This window comes from Pygocentrus nattereri, chromosome 11 (assembly GCF_015220715.1).
Source record: "Pygocentrus nattereri isolate fPygNat1 chromosome 11, fPygNat1.pri, whole genome shotgun sequence".
NCBI classification, from domain to species: domain Eukaryota; kingdom Metazoa; phylum Chordata; class Actinopteri; order Characiformes; family Serrasalmidae; genus Pygocentrus; species Pygocentrus nattereri.
The window spans coordinates 4,620,113-4,639,126 of NC_051221.1; the positions used below are offsets into that span (position 1 = coordinate 4,620,113).

Genomic DNA, 19,014 nt, shown 5'->3' on the forward strand with positions numbered 1-19,014 from the left:
CACTGTACGGAGTTCATTGTATGGAGTTCTCTGTACAGAGTTCTCTGTACGGAGTTCACTGTATGGAGTTCACTGTACAGAGTTCACTGTATGGAGTTCACTGTACGGAGTTCATTGTATGGAGTTCTCTGTATGGAGTTCACTGTACAGAGTTCATTGTATGGAGTTCTCTGTATAGAGTTCACTGTATGGAGTTCTCTGTATAGAGTTCTCTGTATGGAGTTCACTGTATAGAGTTCACTGTATGGAGTTCACTGTATAGAGTTCACTGTATAGAGTTCACTGTATGGAGTTCACTGTACAGAGTTCATTGTACGGAGTTCTCTGTACAGAGTTCTCTGTACGGAGTTCACTGTATGGAGTTCACTGTACAGAGTTCACTGTATGGAGTTCACTGTACGGAGTTCATTGTATGGAGTTCTCTGTATGGAGTTCACTGTACAGAGTTCATTGTATGGAGTTCTCTGTATAGAGTTCACTGTATGGAGTTCTCTGTATAGAGTTCTCTGTATGGAGTTCACTGTATAGAGTTCACTGTATGGAGTTCACTGTATAGAGTTCACTGTATAGAGTTCACTGTATGGAGTTCACTGTACAGAGTTCATTGTATGGAGTTCTCTGTATGGAGTTCACTGTACGGAGTTCACTGTATGGAGTTCTCTGTATGGAATTCACTGTATAGAGTTCACTGTATAGAGTTCACTGTATCGAGTTCACTGTATAGAGTTCACTGTATAGAGTTCACTGTATGGAGTTCACTGTACAGAGTTCATTGTACGGAGTTCTCTGTATGGAGTTCACTGTACGGAGTTCACTGTATGGAGTTCTCTGTATGGAGTTCACTGTATCGAGTTCACTGTATGGAGTTCACTGTATAGAGTTCACTGTATCGAGTTCACTGTATAGAGTTCACTGTATAGAGTTCACTGTATGGAGTTCACTGTACAGAGTTCATTGTATGGAGTTCACTGTATGGAGTTCACTGTACAGAGTTCATTGTATGGAGTTCTCTGTATAGAGTTCACTGTATGGAGTTCACTGTACAGAGTTCATTGTATGGAGTTCTCTGTATGGAGTTCACTGTATGGAGTTCTCTGTATGGAGTTCACTGTATCGAGTTCACTGTATGGAGTTCATTGTATGGAGTTCTCTGTATGGAGTTCACTGTACAGAGTTCATTGTATGGAGTTCTCTGTATGGAGTTCACTGTACAGAGTTCATTGTATGGAGTTCTCTGTATAGAGTTCACTGTATGGAGTTCTCTGTATAGAGTTCTCTGTATGGAGTTCACTGTATAGAGTTCACTGTATAGAGTTCTCTGTATAGAGTTCTCTGTATGGAGTTCACTGTATAGAGTTCACTGTATAGAGTTCTCTGTATAGAGTTCACTGTACAGATGTTCTCTGTATGGAGTTCTCTCAAGAAATCAAGATGGCGGCGCGCAGTAGCGCAGCGGCTTCTCACGCTCCGAGCGTACACCCTGTTTTGAGCTGTTTTTACGTCGGTTCTGAACCCAACTTCACACGCCCCACGCGTGTGAGTTATAGCAGAACCGAACTTTTGAGGATTAAGGACAGTTTGGCCAGAAAAACAGCAACAATGGACAATAATATCAGAGCTACGCTGGGCAGGCTGAAGCTCCTACGAGTGCCGGCGTGGGGGAGCAGAGCGCCGCAGACAAAGAGCAGGAGGAGGCGGTGCAGCAGACGGCAGAAGAGGGGGAAACGCGCTGGCGTGCTAGCTAGGCTAAAGGCTAATGCTAACCGACCCCCAATTCCGTCGCTTTTCCTGTCTAACGTCCGCTCTCTGGATAACAAGCTGGACCTGCTGCGGCTGAGGATGAGTGTTTCTGAGGAGATGAGGAACTGCGCTGTGATTTGTCTCACGGAAACCTGGCTGAACCACACCATGCCGGACTCAGCCTTCCAGCTCGCCGGCCGGCAGCTCTTCCGAGCGGACTGCAACCGGCTATCCAGGAAAGCCCGGGGGGCGGCTTGTGCGTCTACATAAACAAAGGTTGGTGCACAAACTGCGTGTTGGTAAACAGCCACTGCTCCGAGGCGACAGAACAGCTGACTGTGAAGTGTCGGCCTCACTATCTGCCTCGTGAGTATTCGGCGGTGTTTTTGATTGCTGTTTACATAGCACCAGATGCTAATGCTAACAACGCGCTGAAGGAGCTTTATGACAACATCAGCTCGCTTCAGAACAAGCATCCGGAGGCGTTCTACGTGGTAGCGGGGGATTTTAACCACGTAGAACTGAAGAACACCCTGCCGAGGTTTTACCAACACGTCAACATCCCAACGCGAGGTAATAACACGCTGGACCGTGTTTACACCAACGTGAGGGATGCGTACAGAGCCTTCCCCCGCCCCCACCTCGGGCTCTCCGACCACATCTCCATCATGCTGGCCCCTGCATACCACCCCCCACTGCGTCGCTCCAAACCCACACAGAAGACCATCACTGTGTGGCCCAGTGACGGCGACGCTGTGCTGCAGGACTGCTTCGGCTGCACAGACTGGCAGGTCTTCAGGGAGGCTGCTGAGTGTGAGGGGGAGCTGGACCTGGAGGAGTACACATCTGCTGTTCTCGGGTACATCAGCAAGTGCACGGAGGATGTCACTACCACCAAGACTGTGACTTGCTACCCGAACCAGAAGCCCTGGCTGAACGCAGAGGTGCGTTCTCTGCTGAAAGCCAGGGATGCTGCCTTCAGGTCTGGGGACTCAGGTGAACTCAGGAGGGCTAGAAGAGAGCTGACTGTTGGAGTCAAGAGGGCAAAAGCAGCATATGCTCTGAAAATCCAGGGACACTTTTCCTCCCAGGATCCACAGAGTATGTGGAGGGGCATCAAGTGCATCATGGACTACAAATCCAACGTTGCACAAAGCTCCAAAGACCCATCCCTGCCTGAGGCTCTCAACAAGTTCTACGCCCGCTTTGAGAATCCTGACACCCCCCCCCAGCACCAAACTCACACACTCACCAGGAGAGGAGCCCCTCAGCGTGACACCAGCAGAAGTAAGGAGGACGCTGAGGAGGATCAACCCCCGGAAAGCTGCTGGCCCGGACAACATCCCCGGAAGGGTGCTAAGAGACTGCGCCGACCAGCTCTCGGGCGTCCTGGCGGACATCTTTAACGCCTCCCTCATCCAGGAGGCAGTCCCCTCTTGCATGAAGACTGCCACCATCATCCCGGTCCCCAAGAGCTCTGCAGTGACGGGTCTGAATGACTACCGGCCAGTGGCCCTCACGCCGATAGTAACAAAGTGCTTTGAAAGACTGGTTCAGACCCACATCAAAGCCACCATCAACGTCACTGTGGATCCACACCAGTATGCGTACAGGAGGAATCGATCCACAGAGGATGCCATTTCCTCTGTGGTCCACACTGCCCTCACCCACCTGGAGCAGAAGGATTCCTATGTTCGTATGCTCTTTGTGGACTTCACATCTGCTTTCAACACCATGACTCCTCAGACCCTGATAACAAAACTCTCCTCACTTGGACTGAGCTCTTCCATGTGCAACTGGGTCCTAGACTTCCTGACCAACAGGCCGCAGTCTGTGAGGATCCACAACATCTCCTCCCCCACCATAACCCTCAGCACTGGTTCCCCTCAGGGCTGTGTGTTGAGCCCCCTCCTGTTTACACTGCTTACATATGACTGCTCACCTATCCATCCAGGCTGTCATATTGTGAAGTTTGCGGACGACACAGCAGTGGTTGGATGCATCACAAACAGGGATGAGTCCAACTACAGGCAGGAGGTGGAACACCTGGAGGGTTGGTGCAGAGAAAACAACCTCTGCATCAACGTAAAGAAGACGAAGGAGATGATTGTGGACTTCAGGAGGGGCCATCATGACCACCTCCCTCTGCACATTGGAGGTTCTGAGGTGGAAGTGGTCGACAGCTACAGGTACTTGGGTGTGCACCTGAGCAGCAACCTCACACTTCCACTCTGGTCAGGAAGGCACATCAGCGGCTCTACTTCCTCAGGAGGCTGAGACGAGCTGGACTCGGGAGGGCAGTCCTCACCTCCTTCTACAGATGTGTGGTGGAGAGCGTCGTGTGCTCCAGCATCAACGTGTGGCATGGAAGCTGCTCTGCTGCAGATAGGATTAAGCACTGCAGAGGGTGGTGAAGGCTGCACAGAGGATTGTTGGAGTCAGCCTCCCCAGCACCACAGACATTTACACCTCCAGATGCAGGAAAAGGGCTACCTGCATCAGGAAGGATCCCACCCACCCAGCACACGCACTTTTTGTCCCGCTCCCCTCAGGCAGGAGGCTGCGGAGCATCAAGTGCAAAACAACCAGACTCAGAAACAGCTTCATACCAGAAGCTGTAAGGCTCTTAAATTCCAACTGAACACACTGCACTGACACTTACAAGAACAAGTACTGTTACAGACACTGTCACTTTAAACCGCACTGAGACACTTTATCTAGACACTTTATCCACTGCTCTAAGTCAATATCATGCTGCTATAGCAAACTTGCACTCTGGACTTCATATTGCTGCTAACTGCCTACTCTCCTACTCTCCCTCTCTTGTGTACTTTTCTATTTTGTGTTTTTTTGTATCTATTTGCTTATATTTATCTATTTTAATAACAGCTCTTGGGTGTAAACTGGACCATGAGATCTTAATTTCGTTCCACCTCATGTACCATGTGATGCGAATGACAATAAAATCTCCTTGAATCCTTGAATCCTCTGTATAGAGTTCTCTGTATGGAGTTCTCTGTATGGAGTTCACTGTATGGAGTTCACTGTATGAGTTCTCTGTATGGAGTTCACTGTATGGAGTTCACTGTATGGGGTTCACTGTATAGAGTTCACTGTATAGAGTTCACTGTATGGAGTTCACTGTATGGAGTTCTCTGTATGGAGTTCACTGTATGGCATTCTCTGATTGTTTTGCAGTTGCAAAGCCTCTCTTTATCAAGAAAAATCTAGAAGCAGCAGCTACTGAGTGATTACAGACCCATTCAAATCTACCTCTCACTGTCTCACTGGCAAAATTACTGAGAAAACTGTCTTCAAGCAGCTTCCTGGCTTTCTGTCCTTAACTAGCTGTCTAGAAAACCTCAATCAGGATTTCGGCCTAAGCAGAGCCAGCCAGTTCATCCCATCCAGTTACTGATGAGCTTAAGGCACTTAAAACGTGGATCAAGGGCACCATAGTTGTTTGGGGAGATCTGAGTAGATCTGAGTATCATCTGCATAGCTGTGGTCAGACATCCCATAGTCTTGTAGGATACGGCCAAGAGGATGCCAGTGTGAGAGCGGAGTGCCTTTACAACTGCAGCCAACACAAAATATTCCAGGAATTTGATCTTCACCGCTTTCGAGTTCCCATCAAGCCACAGTAGAGTCTGACCGGTCCTGCATGTTCAGACCTGAAAATTACACACTGCTTCGCTCTCCTTTGTTTGTGTTTGTAAAACTTGGACTCGTTGCCAAGTCAGCAACAAATGGAAGCTGTCTTGGATACAGGCCAAGCCTTAGGCAGTTCAGTTAGAGGAGGAACGCCCCACAATCACCTATTATGTCCTGCTGAAAGGGTTCTATGTGGCCCCAAAAAAACCTAACATCATAACAATAGAAGAACCCTTTGTTGGTACTATACAGCAGAACTGTTTTTCAAAAAGGTCCTGTATAGAACCATCTACAGCACATTCACCATCAATCTGAAGAACCCTTTCACAATGCAAAGACCCCGTCAATGCAATGTTCACGGTTCTATATAGAACCATTTGGAACCATAATTTTGAAGTGTGTATATGATGACATAGATGTCAATCATTATGTCTATTTTGTAGTCAGATATTTGGGAAACCAAAGAATAATTCTTTTATTTTTTTACATCAAACATCAGCAGTTCAATTTCTTATATTAATAAATGTATAGATCATCGCTGTCCAAAAACAGCCATTTTGGGTCATTTCTTTCGCTTCAGTCATCATGAAATATATCTATGAAATGTCATATATATCACTGTTGTTAGAGGAAAACTTTGTATCGCCATTTTTGTCATTTTTCAGGTTGTCATAATTTGTCATAATTTGAAAACACCTGTTTTCCTTTACATTGTGAGTAAATTTCATGATGAATGGACTGAAAGAAACTAAAAAGACATGGAAAAAGTCTGGTTCCATTGACTTACATTAACACTAAAGTGGGTTTTTTCCTTCTCCAGTAAAATGACCATTTTGGAGACACGAGATTTTGTTCGGACGCCAGTGAAACATATGAAGCTGAATGAATACAAGCCTACAATTCGGTCTATTGCACACAGTTGCATCTGAGGTGGTTAATCTATTCTTCTGGAGATTTCACATAAATTTACAAAAGAAACAGGTTTTTCAGGAAAAAAGACAAGTCATATCTGGACTGTGTGGGAGATCTTCCTTGGAATTCTATAGCCCTGAAAAATGAAAAGTCGCATGTTAGCTCAGATGAGTGGGTGACAGATCATCTACAGGGGATCAGATTGTGAATGGGTTTGTTCTGATTAGGTTGGATTCAGTGTTTCGTGGTGGTGTTTATGAACAGATGGTGGTCTCACCATTTTCAATCAGTCTGTCCTTACTGCAGTCCTGACCACCACCACCGTCATCATTATCCTTGTCTTTATCCTCGCTGTCATCGTCGGCACTGTCCTCGGCTGAGGAAGAGTGAGAAAAGGGACTGAATTAATTGGTAGACCCAGAATACAATTCAATAATGCATTTCTGGATATTTTCACTGTATTTACAACTCATGAATTCCATATTTTATTTGCTGAAAATGAACTAAACATGTAATACCCAACATAACCCTGTGTAGAACATGTATATCAGCTGGCTGCTTGGTTTCTCTGACAGCTTCTTTACCTGGAGGTTTTGTTCTCCTTTTTGTAAAACATAACAGAGCTGAACGAATGGCTCCAGTGATGAGTGACACTTTCAAATAAGAGCAGAGAGCACATCTGAGACACTTCCTTCGTCTGTGCAGATTGCAAACTATCAAAATAGACACGCTCAAGAACATTATGAGTAAGAATGACCAATATCCTTCTCGAAGTGGCCACGGTTCAGGCATGTTCCCAGTGAAGAACATCAAGACTTCAGATTCTGAGATCTCATTTCTGTCCTTAGCATCCAGGTATTTGAGGAGCATCTCCACACACCCTTGCAGCAGATAGTTCTTTGTGATTTGGTAAAGGGAGAATGAACTGTCCCACTGCATTTTCACTGGTAGGAAAGTTCTGTCCACTGCTACCCAATGGTCTTTGTGAACGTTGAAGTAGAGGATGACCGTCCCATTGTGTCTGTATTCAACTGTACTTTTCAGTAAGGTCACGTTTCCACTAGAGGATCTTTCGATCACACAGCCACTTCTCTTCATATAGTGATGAGTTTCTGAAATTCACAAAAATTGTTTATTTATTGTTTATTTACAGCCTTTTACACACAGTTCACCACACAAACTTTCAATAATATTAAGGATTACATAGACTAAACATCTAGTAAGTCCACTAGCCATTGCTCTGTGCAGCAGTGTAATCTAGTGGAGGACAATGCCTAAAACAGAGGCTGGAGGAGAGATCTGAAATCAGCTTATCTGCTAACAACAAAAAAGTCCTTTATTATTGTGAAAAATGCTACGAGATTCCACCGCAAGCTGTGCAAGACTGCGCTGAGATCCAGGCTCGTGGACCTGACCAGGCAGGTTTTCAGACTGCCATAGGAAAGAGCCATTTGACTGACATGCAAATCAGTTATATACGGGCTGTTTAACACCAGGTCCACAACGAAAACACACAATGATATCTCGTTTATTTGCAACCTATGGTTTCAAAAACAATTCAGGAGTAACTTCTTTAAATTAATATCACAAATAGGTTCCAGCTCAGTGATTAGGCCTTTACCTTTCTATGAAAGGCTTACTGGCGAGTAAAGATGCAGCTGTTTGCTACTGGCCTTTAGCTTGATCATCATTTGTTTTCCACAGTCAGTTATTTTCTCAGTGAGAGGTCAAATTCTGACAGTGGTGATTTTGGCCTTAGACTGAAATAGAGGTCTGCACTCCCACAGATTCCTGCTGGACCCACATACACACACACCTACTGTATACAACCCCAATTCCAATGAAGTTGGGATGTTGTGTAAAACATAAATAAAATCCTTTTCAACGTATATTCAACTGAATACACTACAAACACAAGATATTTAATGTTCAAACGGATAAACTTTATTTTTTACAAATATTCACTCATTTTGAATTTGATGCCTGCAACATGTTCCAAAGAAGTTGGGACAGGGGCATGTTTACCACTGTGTTACATCACCTTTCCTTTTAACAACACTCAATAAGCGTTGGACACTACTGAGGACTGAGGACACTAATTGTTGAAGCTTTGTAGGTGGAATTCTTTCCCATTCTTGCTTGATGTACAACTTCAGCTGTTCAACAGTCCGGGGTCTCCATTGTTGTATTTTGCGTTTCATAATGCGCCACACATTTTCAATTGGAGACCGGTCTGGACTTTCACTTTGCGTGGCAGAGTTTTAACTTGCTCTTGTAGATGGAGCAACGAACTGTGTTCACTGACAGTGGTTTTCTGAAGTGTTCCTGAGCCCATGTGGGAATATCCGCTACAGAATGATGTCGGTTTTTAATGCAGGGCCACCTGAGAGATCGAAGGTCACGGGCATTCAATGTTGGTTTTCTGCTTTGCCGCTTACTTGCAGAGATTTCTCCAGATTCTCTGAATCTTTTGATGATATTATGGACTGTAGATGATGAAATCCCTAAATTCCTTGCAATGGCACATTGAGAAACATTGTTCTTAAACTCTATTGGACTATTTGCTCACGCAGTTGTTCACAAAGTGGTGAACCTCGCCCGTCCTTGCTTGTGAACGACTGAGCCTTTCAGGGATGCTCCCTTTATACCCAATCATGACACTCACCTCTTTCCAATTAACCTGTTCACCTGTGGAATGTTCCAAACAGGTGTTTTTTGAGCATTCCTCAACTTTCCCAGTCTTTTGTTGCCCCTGTCCCAACTTCTGTGGGAAAAAAAACTACAGGAAACAATTTATTTTTATGTAGAATTATTTTTAAATTAGTATTTAATGCCTATTTTGCTGTTGCAGGTTTGGTATATTTTTAATAAACAGTGGCCTGTTCAAGTCACGGTAAAATCATAAATAAAGATGAACTAAAAACACAGCTGGCCCACAGATTCGCTAAGATTTTAAATATGGCCCTTTCAGTGGTTGAGTTTAACAACCCTGGTCTAAAGGGTTGCCAATCACGTGAATAACACACAGATTCTTGCAGCTCACAGAGACAGCATCGCTCCACCGACCACAGCTGCCCAGCAAAACACTAAAAAAATCACCGTTCTGTGGATTAGTTCCTGCTTTGTTTTTAAATGGTGAATAAATGACATTTGGTAAAGTTGCTCACTGAGAGCCTGATGACCATGACTGCAGTCGTTTTTAAACAGAGAGTAATGCATTTCTGAATAGACAGTGCCAGACATTGGATGTCCGTTAGCCTTGACGGAGCTGTGCAGGCAGGAACGGGACAATTCTAATTTTCTGCAGGTGACGGGTGGGTGCGGGACTGAAAAAACATGCCTATGTAGATCTCTAGACTGAAACTTACCGAATTACAACAAAAAACAAAGGAAATCTCACACCTCAAATAGCAGCATCTGCTGACCCAGCCCCTGTTAGCAAGCCGCTAACAAAATACTTTTCACTGACGTCCAGAATACTCCTATTCTTTTTGTGGTAATGAAGTCATTCAAACAGTAGTTGAAGATTTGACTAGTCGCCCAAGAAAATGATAATAAACGAATCATCTCGCAACCCCAAAATAATACACATATTTAAAGTGTCTGTTATTTTCTATATGCTTGACTTCTGTGCTTACCATTAGAACCGATATCCAGAAGGTGGCTGAAATGTTCAAATTCCTTTTGTGGTGTCTGCTTCTTTGTCTGCCCTCTGGTTCTACTCCTCCAAGACTTTTCCATCTGTGCAGAAGCCATGGTTTTCCCGTCACTGTAGTACTGCATGTGTCTACCATCGAGCAGGATGCTAGCAGATCGCTCTAAGTACCTCACTGAGGCATTCTGTAAAGGATTGAAGTGAACACTGTGGATGTGGAACATGTAGTGTCTCTCTGTAGGACAGACAAAAAGCAAAGAAGAGTAAATTAGGCACCCAGTGGACAGAATACTTGGCTGAGCCATCAATCAGAAACATTTTAGCTGGATAAGAGAGTCAGTTTAATGACTTTAACCCAACAGGTTACCCTTTAGAAGCCTTGCACGCACTCTGTTTTCTCTGAGTAGACAGTCATGTGGAGATAACTGCAAAGCTGGACTACTTCCAGGAGAAGTAGAGGAGCCAATGAGTGAGCTAATTAGGTAGCCAAGCCAAACTTTCGACGCAGACTGTTTTCCAACTGTAACGTGTATAAACTCCTATACAGCCTATAACACCAAATTTAACATATAAAGATGTTTACTAATTGGGGACCTGTTTACTGCTGTGTTTCATCACCTCTTCTTTTAACAGCACTCTGTAAGAGTTTGGGAACTGAGGATTTAGAAAGTAAAATGTTTTCCCTCTTGTTTGATACAGGATTTCAGCTGCTCAACAGTTAAGGGGCTCCTTTGACATATTTTTTTTATTTCATAACGTACCAGATATATTCTGTGGGTGGCAGGTCTGGACTGCAGGCAGGTGAGTTTAATATTGAGCAATGCTGTTGTAATAAATGCAAAAAGCATCCTTATACCATCATGATTTCTGGCTTTTGAAGTGTGCACTGATAACAAGCTGAGCCCGGAGGACAGTGTCCATGATTTCCAAAAAGACTTTCAAGTGTTGAAGGACACTTTCCCACTCCATCTCCGTCCATTTTAAATGAGCTCAGGCCCAGAGAAGGTGGCAGCGTTTCTGGATCCTGTTTATATTTGGTTTCTTCTTTGCGTTTTAGAGTTTTAACTTGCATTCAAGTATGCAGTGATGAACTGTTTCACAGACAGTGGTTTTCAGAAGTGTGTCTGAGCCCATGCAGTGATTTCCACTACAGAATCATGTCTGTTTTTAATGCAGTGCTGCCTGAGGGCCCAAAGATCACGGCCAGCAGATACTGGTTTTCAGCCTCGTCCCTCACAGACAGAGATTTCTCCAGATTCTAAGAGTCTTTAATGATATTCTGCACCGTAGACGATGAAAAGCGGAAGCTCTTTGCTGTTTTATGTTGAGAAACGTTCTTCTTGAACTGTTGCTCTATTTGATGGTGCAGTCTTTCACAGAGCAGTGAACCCCTCCTCATCTTTACGTCTGAAAGACTCCACCTCTCTGAGATGCTCTTCATACCCAATCATGTTACTGACCTGTTGCCAATCAACCACCAGGTGTTTTTTAGCATTACACAACTTAATAAGCCTTTTGTTGCCTCTGTCCCAACTTTTTTGGAACCTGTTGTTGCCATCAAATTCAAAATAGGCATGTATTTTTAAAAAACAATACACTTTCTCAGCTTTAACATTTGATATGGTGTCTTGGTACTAATTTCAGTGAAATGTAGGGTTTAAATGATTTGCATATCATTGCATTTTGGTTTAAATTTAGCACAACGACCTAACTTTTTTGGAAATGGTGCTGTAAATATAGTAAATCAAATATTCACAGTTTTAATTGTGTGGCTGCAGTACAGGAACAGACTGCATGACTGTAGGAGAAGAGATACAGAGGCATGCAAAAATATGGGCACCCCTGGTCAATGTCCTGTCACGGTTGTTAGTGTCAGCAAGCCTGCAGGTGTTTTCCGTCTTTTCTTCCCTCCACCTGTGTGACCTCCCTCCATCTCTGTCTCTTTCTATAGGTGGACTGAGCTGCCAATTATTGTCCAGCGTGTTGTTACCTGACCAATCAAGCACAATCTTGTGGGACGGGGGTTCCAATTCGGAGTCAGTCCACTGGCTCACTCCTTTACTACTCGGTCTCGCATTTGTTTGCTATACTGAATTGTTGACCTGTCTAGGTCACTTTTGCGTTGTGTTGTTAGTTATGTCCAGTGGTTTATGTCTGCTTGTCGTGACAGTCTTGCTGGCTCTGTCTAGTGCTCTCTCCCTCTTTTCCCCTGCTTTTCACATGCTAATCCCCTCGGACTGAGAACAGGTGAGCACCTGTATTCCACCACATAGGTAAACTCTGCTGCCTAGACACACTAGATTATAGGGCGGGTTCTGCCCCCTGTGTTATTTGGAAAGATATGCCTAGTGTAGTTAGTTCGTTTTGCCTCCCGTGGTGGTATTTAAGTTAGATTTTAAAACCTCTGAGGTAAGGTTAGCTCAGCCCCAATACTGGTGTGTTGAAGTGCTTGTTTAAACCCTATATCAGTGCTTGTAGTCATTGTCTTAAATAAAATCAGCTTTTTTTGCCACATCCCTGCTCTCCTGCCAGTCACTCCACACTCACCCATACTATTCCTCCAAATTTACATCAATCTATCTAATTAGTTTGTTCCTGTCTTTGCTTATTGCCCTAGGCTGTAGCCCTGTAGTGGTAGTAGATGAACTGATCTCAAAAAGGCATAAAGTTAAAGATGAAACATTTCAAGTAAGAGCGGCAAATTATTTTTCTATTGCAGAGTTAAAAAAAAGAAGAAGAAAGGAGCACTGTGCAAAAGTCTGTGCACCCCAAGGGACTGGAGCGTTTACAAAAGACTCCTATCATAATTAGCCTGTTAGGGCTGTAGCTTGTTCAGTCATCGATAGGAAAGGCCAGGTGTTGCAACTTTCTAAGCTTTTTAAAATACACGGACTCCTCAAACTGTAGTTCAACAATCAGCAGCCATGGACTCATCTAAGCAGCTGCCCAGCACTCTGAAAATGAAAATCATTGATGCCCATAAAGCAGGAGAACACTATAAGTCAAAACATTTTCAGGTAGCCGTTTCCTCAATTCCTAATTTATTTAAGAAGTGGCAGTTAGTAGGAACGGTGGAGGTCATGTTAAGGTTTAGAAGACTGAGGTAACTTTCTGAGAGAGCTGCTCATAGGAAAATCCAAAGCCCTGTTTGACTGCAGAAGACCTTCAGGAAAATTTAGCAGACTCTGGAGCTTCAATGGAGGAGTCATCAGAAGAAAACCTTTCCTGTGTCCTCACCACGAGTTTATCTGCTGTATTGTGGAAACAAGTCTTGTGAACTAATGTAGTTAAAATATTACTTTTTAAGCACAAGGAGCAAATGTATGTTTGGAGAAGAAAGTGCAGAATTTCATGAAAAGAACGCCTCTCCAACTGTTAAACACTTGGTGGATTAATCATGCTTTGGGTTTTTTTTTGTTGCAGATTTTTTTGTGTTGCAGCCAGTGGCACAGGAAACATTTCACTGGTATGGCAGGATAGATTAAATTAAATACGAGCAAATTCTGGAAGTAAACGTCACATCATCTGTAAAAAAATCTGCAGATGAAAAGATTATTACTCAATAAACTGTCTACAAGTTGGCTTGCAAAAAAGAGGCTGAGGCCACGGTACAGGTTCATGTCCAAAAGAACTGGAAAAAAATCATTGTAATACTTTATTTGGATCGTCTACTTTAACTGCTTTGTAGATACTCAATTATTTTCAAGTTACATTCAACTAAATATCCACTACCTTGACCATAATTGTCTTTAACTCTAAACCTGCTCTAATCCTAACCTTAGCCTTAACCTCAACCCAAAGCATAAAAACAACCCGTTACCCTGGTCCAAGCCCAAGCCTCCTGGTTCTAATCCTAACCGCAACCCCACCACTGTTTAGAATCAACTGAGTTTTAGCAAATATTTTAACAATGTGAACATCTGTAGATAATCTGTATGGCATGCTGTACTTCAAGCAAGCCCTAGTACTTTAAACATGGCATTGATTTTATCTCCATGTCTTACTATTCACTGGCACGTAAAAAGGATTCGATTTCAGACCTTCAAAAAAGGCTTAGAAGAAAGCATTCAGTCTGGGCACAGGCTCTGGAAATCCAATGCCAAAGCAGCGTTCAGGATTCCCACTGTAATACAGTTTCTAGAGGTGATGAGGTAATCACCCCTCCCTCTTTAACACTCCTTATGTGGTTGCCCATTGTTATGTCCAAAGATGGTTCCTTTTTTAGGCACAATTAAGTCCAAAAAAAGATATCAGGTATCTCTCCTGTACCTGGTACCACCTGGCATCACCAGGGTCAAATACAGCCTCTTCATATAAGCTTATACAACTGGTCTACTAATGCTTAAGGCTCAAAAGTTCCCTTACAAGCTTCTGCTTATAAGCATTAGGTCCACTATCAGACTTTTAAAGTCTGAACAGACTATAAAGGTTGTGCATCTCACACTGTCACGCTGTGGATCTGCAGATTTTTTGCAACTAAAATATTAGAGAGCACACACTACTCAACTTTTAAGCTGCTGCTGAACCAAACGGAGCTCACTGAATTCACACCAACTCTCACGCTCACCCTTTACTAGGAGATGCAAATAAACAAACAGCAGCTGCTACTCTTTTCTATGCCGTCTGTGCTGAAACAGCAGAGAGGCAGCAAGTAATTATGTTTAAGTGAAGATCATGGCTTTTTAAAATGTGGTGAGTTTTAAAGTACGTAAACATCAATTGTGCCTGAAACTCAGCTCATTAAAAAGCTTCGCTCCACACGTGAGAGACTTTTCACCATTTTTCTTTGTTTACTTGTTGTATTTTCACTCTGTTTTCATTGGTTGTTGCAGGAATTTGTTCAGATTGAGTCCTTGGTCAGTTTACACTAGATTCGGTTCGAAAACATCAGATGTTTGAAAAACTCTGACTGGTCTGCAACGATTGGGAGGCCAAAACCTGACACACGACTCGATTCTCTCTCCAAATGTTGATTCTGATCCAAAAATCTGCACACTAGACGACAAACTGACACTTTCCTATGCATTCCTCTTAAGAGAAATCAGAGTTCCTCTTTAATCATTTGTGGATATTGTCCTTTTATTCCATCAGGGACTAAAGTGGACTATCCGAGTGAAGTGAGACCGAAATCAGTTAGATGTTATTACTGGATACTCTGTAGCTTCATGTCTTCATGAGCCTATCCCAGTAGTCATCGGGTGGATACACCCTGGACAGGTCGCCAGTCCATCGCAGGGTAGACAGACAGACATATACATTCACACACACACTCACATTCACACCCAGGGGCAATTTACCATGTCCAATGGGCCTGACTGCATGTCTTTGGACTGACATGGGGAGAACATGCAAACTCTACATGGAAAGGGCCCCAGTCACCCAGTCGGGGAATCGAACCCAGGCCCTTCTTGCTGTGAGGCGACAGCGCTTATTTGCTGTCTAAACTTTTGTCATTTTTCTCACTCAGTCAAGGGAGCTGAGTTACCAAGTTCCAACCTCAGTGTCACTGCTGGACTGAGTTCCAAAAATATCCAGCCGACAGCGTGGACAGATGAGCCATCGTCTCTGATTTTACATCTACAAGGTGGACAGACAAGGTAGGAGTGTCTAATAGAGTGGACAGTGAGTGGACACAGTGTTTAAAACCTCCAGCAGCACTGCTGTGTCTGATCCACTCGTACCAGCACAACACACACCAACACACCATCACCACGTCAGTGTTACTGCAGTGCTGAGAAGGATCCCCAACCCAAATAGTACCTGCTCTGTGAGGGTCCGTGGGGGTCCTGACCACTGAAGAACAGGGTAACAGAGTATCAGAGAAACGGATGGACTACAGTCTGTAACTGTAGCACTACAAAGCGCAGCTATACAGTAAGTGGAGCTGATAAAGTGGACAATGATGTGTAGAAACAAGGAGGTGGACCTAATGAGGTGGCCGGTCAGCGTATCTAATCTCCTCAGAAATGTCTCCTGGAAAATGAATTACCTGTAAGAACAGCTGACACACTGTGAGCCGCCAGGAGTAGAAGAAAATACAGGGAACGTGCCATCATCGCAGCAGTTAAACGCAGAACATTCCAGACATTCACGTTCCACTGGTTCCCTCATCGCCTGAGTCCACCATGCAGTCTGATGTGTCCCGCCTGCATGTGGGAGGCACGCTCTGCCAACTCGCTCTGCAAACAAGCAGTCATCAGTGATCTACGTGTCTGCATTTTATGTGGTCAGCCTACATGAAAAAAGACAATGTGGTCAACGTAATGGACGTGTGTGCTGTTTAGGATGCCCCTCACACATAATCCATAACACACTTCTTACTATAATAATCTTCACTCTGAACTCCTAACAAGAAGTTCTCCACTGAGCAGTTTAGACTTCAGTTTCAGTGATACTGAAATGCTGGTAGATTCTTATCTCTAGTGTTCAGCACAATGTCCTTTTCATGGGTCTCTCAGCTCAACTAAAGAAATAAGCAAATAAACCTGGGCTACAGTTATGGGTATGAAGTCCTGCCTGATATTCAAACCGCTGTCTTCGCAGCAAAGCCTCATTTCCCTGTTTTTATCCTAATGTGAAAATGCCTCTTACTCTTTACACTGCGTGTAAATTTCACAATGAATGGACCAACAGAAATGGCCCAAACCGATTCGGACAAAATTCTGGCTCCTTTGACTTCCATTAAAAGTAGAGTGTGTTCTTTCTTTCTCCTGTAATTTTGAAGATACAGGTTTTGTTCCAACAACAGTGATATATTACAAGCCATCACACTAGTAGAGCGGATGGTGAGAATTTCCAGCATGTAGGTCTGCTGAACAGCTCACACTGGGTCTAAAGGCCCGAGACCACACTGTGCATTAATGGCCGCGAGCCCTTCGGCTGATTGGACTCCACGTGTTTGCATGTTTGTTATTTTTAAAGCCTCTGATCTACAGATAACATTGAAGAGAATCAAATTTGAATAAACAAATCTTTTAACATCCGCAACGTGACACATTTGCTTACATTTGACAAGAAGCCTAGAAAAAAGTGCAGAACATATAGTCTGTATATATGTCTATACACATATGTAATCACTGCTGTTGGAACAAAACCTTGTATCTCCAAAATGGTAACTTTACAGGCAAAGGAAAAAACTTTTAGTAAAAAAAAAGTTTAAAAATTTACTTTTAATGTAAGTCAATAGAACCATTATTACATTTTGCAAGTCATCTTGGGATGGTAGTTTTGTTCCAACAGCAGCAACATAAATATATATATGTGTATGTGTGTGTATAAATTGTGTGTGTGTATATACACACACACAATTTAATCCTTAAGGTTTTCAGTTTCAAATGGAGGAGAACGGAGAATGTCTTGTAGATTGATATATATAGGACCTTTTTGAAAAGGGTTCTATGTATCACCAAAAAAAGGTTCTATTGTTACGATGTCAAGCTTGTAACATCTAAAGAACCCTTTTGGTGCATATAGAACCCATTCTCATTATTACATGCTTTGCACAGTGAAATGGTTCTTCAGATTGATGGAAAACATCTTGTATGGGGTTCAATATAGCACCAAAAAAGGGTTCTGCTATTGTAATAAGCCAATGAACCCTTTTTTGGTACTATATAGAACCCTTGTGCTAAGAGTTTAGGAGTAGATGTAGGTTTAGGTTTAGATTTAATAGAATCGTTCACACTTCAAGTTGAGTTGCATTCAGTCGATGTTTAGTTGAATGTTCCAGATACACTGAGCATCTGCAGTGGACCATCCAAACAAAGTGTAAGCTCTACACAGTTTACAGAGAACAATCAACAGGCAGGTGTCCACAGTAACCCTCTAAAAATCTGTCGTTGTCATTCATGTATGTCTGCTGTTATATTCTGGACTATGTTCTGGGCGAAGACTGTGTTTAAAGTCTTTCCTACCTTTAAAAGCGGAGGCAGTACGAGTGCTGCGCTTCGTCTTTGTCCTTTGATCGCTGTGTTTGGGAACCTGTCCAATGAAAAAGGAAACCTCCCCCACACCAGAACAACAGGTAGAGTTGGTTACATGTGCATTAATGGAAGATAATCGATGTTGTTTTTGGATAACTGAGAAATTCCTGATTTCAGACTTTGCTTTGATGCCATTTTCTAACTAATGCCACTAAAATGCCTTTTCTTTGAGAGCATTAGAGGAGCCCCCAACACTACACTGTCAAAAAGTAAAGGTTCTCTTCAGGTACATGTTTCATTCATCGAGGTACAAACAGTGTAGATGTTCCCTCAAAGCTTCAGCAGTGGTTGTAAGGTCTGATTGGGAACCTTGAATAAGTATTTCCAGGTGAAAAGATCATATTTGTATGGAGCCCTGCTGGTGGCATCCTATATAAATAAAAATAATGTGTGGCCACGACTTAGTAAAGCATGGGAACGAAATCCTAATGCATGGCCATGACTTAGTAAGGCATGGGAACGAGATCGTGGCTTACTAAGTCGTGGCCACGCATTATTTTTCATTTATACCAGATGTCACCAGCAGGGCTCTGTATATTTGTAACTTTTCATAACCAAATGTTTAAACAGAGCAGTAGAATAAAAGCCTGGAGGCGAGGCGGGGTGGGTGGAGTCAGTACAGCTTAGAACACATCATTTCAGTGCATTATGGTTCAGTTATGTTCCCTGGCTGAAGGGACTGAGGTGGAGCCTTGAGGGTGACAGGTGACGAGTGACGAGAGGGGAACCGCCCCAGAGACAGTCTAGTACCTTTATTTCTGAGAGTGCAGACACTTTAATCCAGGCTCAAAACAGCTTTCAGCTCAGTTTAAACTTGGTTAGTGTTTCTAGACCTTTTCCACTGATGCAGCACTTTATCATCCTGATTTAATTATTAGATTTTTAATTAGGCTTTTAGTGATCATAATTTCATTTCTAGTTAGATTTTTAGTTTAATGATCTCTATGAAATCTTTTTGTTTTTTATATATAATCTTACCCGGCCTTGAAAAGAACTTTCTAATGTAAGAAACTTCCAGAAAACTAGAAAACTTTGAAACTGTGAAGCTTGAAAAACAGTACTGGCTAAGTT

General features: G+C 43.1%; 1 protein-coding gene across 1 annotated transcript; it reads right to left on the bottom strand.

Annotated features, from left to right (window-relative positions):
* Window positions 1-6,138: 6,138 nt before the first annotated feature.
* LOC108412342 lies at window positions 6,139-17,962 on the bottom strand. Its single transcript, XM_017684324.2, has 6 exons — window positions 17,875-17,962; window positions 15,951-16,140; window positions 9,945-10,196; window positions 6,891-7,418; window positions 6,584-6,682; window positions 6,139-6,442 (listed from the first exon to the last, which is right to left on the bottom strand). Exons 2-6 carry the CDS (start codon window positions 16,015-16,017, stop codon window positions 6,435-6,437), a joined length of 954 nt encoding a protein of 317 aa, XP_017539813.1. The 5' UTR covers window positions 16,018-16,140; window positions 17,875-17,962; the 3' UTR covers window positions 6,139-6,434.
* Between the last annotated feature and the right edge of the window lie 1,052 nt (window positions 17,963-19,014).